This window comes from Diceros bicornis, chromosome 33 (assembly GCF_020826845.1).
Source record: "Diceros bicornis minor isolate mBicDic1 chromosome 33, mDicBic1.mat.cur, whole genome shotgun sequence".
Taxonomy (NCBI): domain Eukaryota; kingdom Metazoa; phylum Chordata; class Mammalia; order Perissodactyla; family Rhinocerotidae; genus Diceros; species Diceros bicornis.
In genome coordinates this window covers 8015631-8023535 of record NC_080772.1, presented here as the reverse complement: position 1 = coordinate 8023535, position 7905 = coordinate 8015631, and the positions used below count along the sequence as shown (strand labels likewise).

General features: G+C 38.9%; 1 protein-coding gene across 1 annotated transcript; it reads right to left on the bottom strand.

Moving 5' to 3' along the window:
* Positions 1–644: 644 nt before the first annotated feature.
* MRPL15 (mitochondrial ribosomal protein L15) lies at positions 645–6286 on the bottom strand. The gene is made up of 5 exons (XM_058528709.1): positions 6147–6286; positions 5126–5280; positions 4362–4527; positions 1882–2005; positions 645–1175 (listed from the first exon to the last, which is right to left on the bottom strand). Exons 1-5 carry the CDS (start codon positions 6252–6254, stop codon positions 838–840), a joined length of 891 nt encoding a protein of 296 aa, XP_058384692.1. The 5' UTR covers positions 6255–6286; the 3' UTR covers positions 645–837.
* Positions 6287–7905: the final 1619 nt, after the last annotated feature.

The window sequence follows — 7905 nt, the reverse complement described above, 5'->3', positions numbered from 1 at the left end:
ATATCTTTGAAAAGCTAAATAAGGTTATTGATTGATGAATCTTTTACATTAACTGAGTTTAATTTTCACATTACCAATGTTTTATGGCTTATATAAGCACTGAACAAGTTTTTCAAAATCATTTAAAATGACTGAAAGACAAAGGTCTCCAGTATCTATGAAATAAGCAAAATTATATCAATTAGAATTAGGACACTTCTCTTCTTCAAGAAAAAAGGTTAATGGCTTAATCATTATTGTCTACTCTTATCAGAATTGAGAAAATGAATTCACTTGGAATTTTTGTCTCAATTCTGCTAGCAAATATCATACTACTTAAAAGCTATTCACCAGTCTTAAACCTTAAACTCAGATCCCACATCCTAATTCTCTAGAGCTGATGGCTTTCATCTGGACACTAGGCAGCAGAGCTTCCTTGAGGCTAATGACTAAGAGGGGCCACCAGCTCATTAGCAACTGCTCTACCCTTGACTGAGCAGGCCCACAAATCAGCCTCATTCCACGTGCACAACCATTCTGATTTGCAACAATAAGACCTGGATGAAAAGATCATGAAAAAATCAACTAGAAATACTGAAAGTTACACTCTTCCTTTGACAGAAAACTAGGACGTTTGTATCTTTAATTGAGAAAACCCACACAGATTCAGTTCCTCTACGCAGTCCTTGCTTACTGCATTTTTATTTTAATTTTAGATAAAAATGAAAAAGAGATATGATTACATGAAAAACTAACATCAACATCTGGAGAATTACAAATTAAGAAAACACAACGAGAAATACGTACGTTTCCGCCCCTTTTCCAGTCCTCTTTTACAACTCTTTCTTGGAAGGGAATTCATGAGCTATAATACTTGAGCAGATTCTCCTCTGTAGGTTTTAGGACTTTCTTATCTGCCATATTCACCACCCATCCAGGAGCAAGACCAAAGAAAATCTGCCTTGGGTCCTTTCGAGTACTAAGCATTTTGAAGAGTTCATCTTTAGTAATATCAGGTAAAATATAACCATACTTCCTGGCGAGTTCAAGTCTTGCTTCAGGAAATTTGGCCGGATCCGCCAGGTAACCACGATTCTTTGCATCAGTATAATATGGTACCAGTGCTTCAGGTGGAAGCATTCGTTTTGGAATGGGTTGTCCACGCAGAAAGAATGGAACCGGTTTGCACAGAATTTCTAAAACAATTTTTAAATTAAAGAGAGAAACAAATATTGGCTATGTGCATAATTTTATTTAATGATATTTTTAATCACTAATTTTTAAATATTACCAAATAAGAACTTAATTCCAAGAACTTTTCTTATTAAATAAGCTTGTTTTAAATACGCAAATGGAAATGCTTCATTTTCAAAAGTTTGCATCTTGAAAGTCAACGTTACTCCAGGGTTACCAACGATTAGTGAGTTTCTTTTTTTTTTTAATTTTATTTATTTATTTTTCCCCCAAAGCTCCAGTAGATAGCTGTATGTCATAGTTGCACATTCTTCTAGTTGCTGTATGTGGGACGTGGCCTCAGCATGGCCAGAGAAGCAGTGCATCAGTGCGCGCCCGGGATCCGAACCTGGGCCGCCAGCATCAGAGCGCACGCACTTAACCGCCAAGCCACGGGGCCGGCCCGATTAGTGAGTTTCTAAACATAGGTAACATTGTATCTAAGCCCCGTGTTTAAAAACAAAAACCAAAAGCTTTTTATGACATACTGGCTGAGGTATATTAGATGACAAGAGCCCCACTAGCTACACCGCTAATAGGAAATCCTAACACAGAAAACAGAGTGTTCAAACTGCAAGTCAAAAAGCCATGAGGACTTTTAAAATCCTTGTACGGCAGCCAGCCTGAGACCAAGAGGGAGAGAAGAAAATGACAGCGGAACTGGCTTACCCAGACTTCTGGGATCATAGAAGGCTGTAGTAACAACACCACCATTCTTTTCGATCGCAGCGATGGCTAGTTCTGAAGCCAACTGTACTTCAATATTAACTTTTGCCTTAAAGGTGTCAGCACCCTGTGATGTGTCAAAATACAGTCTGTTAGTAGATAGTTTGGCAAGTAAATTAATTACAGCAAGTTTCCTTTTTAGTTTCCTTTTTACACTGCGTTTTCTCCTCCAAATGCCTACAACGTAATAGCAATATTACATTGCTTAAACACCTCTGCTTTGATGTCCTATCAAACAACATCAAATTCTTTTACATTTTTTAGGCCACCTTTTACCAATTTTCATTCCCTGTAAGTAGGGATAACTATATTTTCATTTTATGTATTTAGCAGACATCAATATAAGCACCCATTCCCAGTACTTAACTAAGAGTAGGTTATTTAATCCTCATAACAACCCTGTGACAGAATTATTGCTAAACTAACTTCACAGATGGGGACACTGAAACACAGAGGGGTTAAGAAATTTGCCCAAGATCACAAAGCTAGGATTCTAACCCAGGGAGTCCAGTCACAGTATGTGTTCTTAACCACAACATTATGCTGTATGATCACAGATCAAAATTTATCTTCCTATCCCTAAGTAAGCAAGAAGCCAACAGATGGTTAAAGAGGGGTATGAGTGGGCTGGAACTAGCGAAAAAACAAAATATTTGACAATATCTGAGTTTTGGAGGGGTCACCCCCCTCTAGGGAAAAAGGTAGAAGACGACTACAGAAATTCACTTTGCATTCACTATTGACTTTCTTACGGCCTCTAAACTGACAAAAAATAAGTTTACCTTATCCCTATAACAGTCAACACTAAAAAATATAGTACTGAACTTTTTTAAGTTGGGTTTTTGGTCACTTTAGTTAGGATGTGCTATATTTTACCCTAATTTCAAATCAGATTCTGACAAAAATAAAAAGATGATGGCATTACCATTCTTTTTGTAGTGAAAAGAATTTTTTGCTATTTTGGTGTGGCTGAAACAAGCTGGCTCCCAATCAAGTTCCTTTTATTAATTAAGAACTTTAAATATATTTAAAAAATATTCCATCAATTGCACGATAGATTTTTCTCATATTTTTTCCATCTATGATACTGATTTGCATTTTTATAATTATGGTAATTTTGACTCAATAAAATAAAGTCTTGCCATGTTATTTGTGATTTTTAATTACTATTCCATAGATTGTTTAACCATTTCCCATCCTTGGGCATTGGGGTTAGTTCCAGTATTTTCAGTATTATAAAAAGCATTTTTAGGATTGTCTTATATCAGTTAGGTTTCTTTTATTTTTCTTTTCCTTGAAAACATAGATTCCCAAATTGGTAATTTTGTGCTGAAGGATCAAAACAGTCTTATATCCTCTATTTACTGCAAATGTGAAACCCAGAAATGGTCAACCAATTTACAGAGCTGTAGGTGATGTGGAACTGTACTTGCAACCACTGCCCTGGTGTAGTTTTCAGGATTATTTTTTCTAGTTTAATAGACACACCTGAAATCTGTTGGGATGTACGGTTTAATGGCTGAAGAGGTCATGGATTTTTCCATATGTTAATTTACATGTGTATTCTCTTATACACCCAAAGTAGAATACTGAGGCTTAATCGTGTATTTGGTATCCTCTTTTGAAATCATCTTACTTGAAAAGCTTTTATCCGTAAGGTTCATTTGTTCAAAGGAATCTAACAGGTTTTTCCATAAACATATGCTTCCCTCTAGTGGACACTAAGTTACTTACGCAGTTATATTATTGACATAACAAGAAACAGGAGTAGCTGATTAACAATGTACAAGTTTATTTGCTTATGAAACTCCTGGCCAATTTCTACAAATAGAAAACTCTTTTACTGCAATTAGAATTGGATTTGATCCCTTTCCTCCATAAATATTAACTGATTATCATGAGCCAATATTTCCAATATTGAAAATATAGCAATGAATCAAAGTACCTGCTCTCAAAGAACTTACATTACAGTGATGAAGACAATGAAAAATACACGCATTACTTGATAATAAAGGTCAGGTGTTCATATATTCAAAGAAAAATACTTTGGGCAGGGTAAGGCAAGCAGAGTATGACTGCAGGGGAGGGGCCGGGGGGGGGGGGGAGATGAGTACTCCTTTATACAAGAAAACCAAAAAAGATCTTCCTGATATTTTGACATCTGAACAGAGAACCAAAGGGAGTGAGGGAGCAAGCTGAATGGATACATAGGAGAAGAGCTAGGACTCCAGGACTAGGGAACAGAGGCCCCGCAATGAGAGCATGCTGGCTTTCTAAAACCACAACTGGGTATAAACATAATTGCCACTACCTAATGGTTATGACAACTCAAAAGGGATAAAAATAGAGGCGGGAGAGTGTTGATTATACGGAAATCAGAAATAGCCTTCCAGGTAACTCCAAAAAAACTAATCCAGACTCACCTCCTCCACCAGCTGGACACCATAATCCCTTTTATATGGCTGGATGGTCACACCTCTCCCATTGACCAGCTGAGTTAAGTCAATAGGCTGACTAGGATCAACTCGACCCAAATCAATCAGATACTGCAGTCTATTGAGACTCAAGGGCTGATACTGGCGCCTGAAGCTACAAAACAAAAAAGTAACAGTTGGAAAACTTCCTGTAAGTTCTCCAAATCAACTCGAAGCTTTGTCCTGTATTTTCCTCCATCAATTTAGAAGGTTTAACAAAATAAAACCCTCCTGAGTACAACATAAACATGCAATATGCTTAATTTTTGGTAATGAAACAAAACCAGTACTTCCCTTGATTCACTAAAAATAATTTGCCTAAGCATTTTACTTCACTCATTTACACAAACAAATCTGGAAAATTTAACCCACTATCTGAATTATGCATTAATGGAACTCAAAGTAACAATGGTAGTTATCATTTATCGGTAGTTATCATTTATCGGGTAACTACAATGGGCCAGGTTTTTATATACATTATTGCTAAGCCTCTCAACAACCATGAGAGCAGGCATCATTGTCTCCATTTTGCAGGTCTCAGCCTCTGGGCTTTTTTTCCTATTATTCCAGGCTAATTTCATTACTAAAATTGGTTCAGAGAGAGAGCACCAGAAATTTGCTTCAAAGTGAATTTAAATTTCTACCAAGTTATTTTTTTAGGTGATTCTCAATGAAAAATAGGGGTTTCTACTTTAAAAAGCAAAGCAACCTACCTATGTCCTTCATTAAACCCATATTTTGGGATTCGGATGTAAAATGGAGTCTGGCCTCCCTCAAAGCCCAGGCGGGGCCGAGTTCCTCTCTGCCGTTCTCCCTTATGGCCTCTGCCACATTTTCTACCTCTTCTCCGACCCCTTGGTCGTCTTTCCTACGAGAAAAGAAGAGAGTTTTATGAGCTACAGAGGCACTTTTAAAAACTGTATTTCACCTTTTCGCTGTATATTTTTTGTTACACCATTCATTCATCCAACCAACCAGTACTAGCTAACACCACTATGTGCCAAGCACTGTTCTAGTTGTTCTGTCGTCCAAACGCTCTAAATTAACATCTTTGCCTCTGAAGATGTACCTAATTCTTGTAATCAAAAGCCAAGTTGTGTTTCAAAGGCAAAGTTCCAAGGATGAGCTGGGGATAAGGATTCTATGATAGACTGGAATTGAAAAAATCCTAGAATTAAACATCCACAACAAAGCTTACATGATATTCAAAAAATTTGATTTTGGAATTAACTGTAAATATGTCATTGATACCAATATATATTACTTTATTTAAAGATTAATTGATAAAAAAAATTTTTTCCTAATTTACTTCCTGTCACTTCACAAAAGCAACGGATTTTTAAAATGACAATATGTCAACTAACAGCTTTTCTAGCTGTATTCAGTGATTAGAAGAGGCATCTAACGTAATAAATCAATTGAACTCTTTCCCACGAAGATAAATATATACTGGAACAGTACTTCATTTTAATTCCAATTTTGAATGGGACAATAATTTTGTAGTGCGACTTCGCTCCTACGCCCTAACATAATTATGCTTTTAAGTATAAACCTTACTAAGAATTGGGACCAAGCGGGCAGATTTTCCTCTGCAGATGAGAACAGGGGCTCGAAAACCCCACGTTCATCCCCACACCCTCTGGAACCAGGAGTTCCCGGGAAGCACCAGCAGTGAAGGGCCGCTCGCAGCGCCCCGTCCCCCAGCGCTTCCCCGCAACGCCACCACCCATTTACCGGTTTCCTGGAGCCCGGATTCGGCCTTAAGTTGGCCAGGCTCACACGGGGCAGCGCCCGGAGCAGGTCCAGGGCCCCAGCCCCACCGCCCTGCACGGGAGCGGCCATGACCCCCCAGCGACAGCCTCCAAGGGCACCCAGCCGCCTCGGAGCCCACGTGGTCTCGGGAGCTGCTTTACGGCCGTGGCCCCGCCCCTGTCGTGCTGCCGCGGGCGCGCCGGCAGCCTGGGCGTCGGGGGGCAGATTGGGAGGTAGACGAGTCGGTGTTCCTCTCCTTTTTTTTTTTCCTTTTTGTCAGGTCACTGGGGATGTGGTCATGTTTTGAGAGATCGTGCCTTGACCTCGGGCTCTGAACATCTTGTCGTCTTCCGCCCCAGAAGAGCGGCACTGAGGGCTGCGCGTTTCGTCTGCGTCAGGGTGGGGGCCCGGTTTGTCTCCGTCTGTAGTCCTGGGGAGGCGGTGTCAGCTCGGAGCGCGTCGTGGAGGATCGGATAACCCGAGCGCTGAATTACTAGTTTTGAGCTTGGCTAATTATACAGTGAGATACAACAATACTCAGTCCAGCTAGTAAAATGCCTGCCTAATACCACCCTGTGAATAAGCTTCAGACTGCGCGTTCTCCTCCGTGTGCATCCACGTGCACTGCTTTGACCGCGTCCCTGAGATGCTTCGCCTGCTGCCCTTCGTGATGGCAGGAGCCGTGGGAGCGCTTGTGTGTGTCGGGCCCCGTGTTAAGTCAGCCTTATTCGGTTTGTCTAAACAATCGCTTGTACAGGTAGAGGCCATACCCTTTACAGACCGGGGCGGTAAGGGTTGGCAAGGTCGAGTAGCTTGACCAGGGTCTCACAGCAAGCGGCAGAGCCAGGATTCACACTTACGCTGACTCCTATTAGAAAAGTAGTGTTTCTTATGATATAAAATGGACTATCTGCAGCATTCAATACATAACATTATTTTCAATCGAAAAATATCAGCTTCCCTATTTGGTCTTAAGTGAATGTGATATAGAAGACCGTGTTGCTTTCTTTTTCTTTCTCTTATTGTTCTTTTTAGATTTCACTGCCTGTCTGGGGAGCTGTTCCTACTGGTTCCTATTAGTGATCACAAATAATGAAGGTGAGAATTAAATTTTTGGAGGGCAGCTACTTCTTTGTTTAATTAAACCTTTTTAAAGTTATTTTAAATCAAGTATAATACTACAGAAAGAAAAATTGCATTCATGCCTTTATTTAAGCAATATTTATGAGGAAGACACTGAAACTTGTTACTGAAAAATATACGTGGATGAAGTCCAACAAGATCTTGCTCACTGTTGTTTGAAATCTAGTAGGAGAGACTTTCCAAAACTGAGTATTTTTTAAAAGTTAAAAAAAAAAAAAGTAGGCCTCTCGTAGACCTAATAACACAAATTCAAGGAAAATACAGATAGATGACTTCTATAAAACAATATGAAGGTAAAGTCCAGACTCTATTTAGAAGTACAAAAGAAAATATTGGGGAAAAAAAATAGAAGCTAGTTCCTGCCTTTAAGAGTTTTCAGTTCAATATATTTCATAATCTTTTTGTTAGAAATTTCATACTTCTGGGAAGAAAATTGCAAAATATGTTGCAAAATGTGCCATAATCTACAGAAATATAATTTTTTCCTCTAGAAAATCATTGTTTGCGTTAAATAGTTAAATAATAAACTTTTGGGTGAGTGTTAACAGCAATAATATTTTTATCATGGAAAAAATTTTTATTGAATAAAAGAGCTACA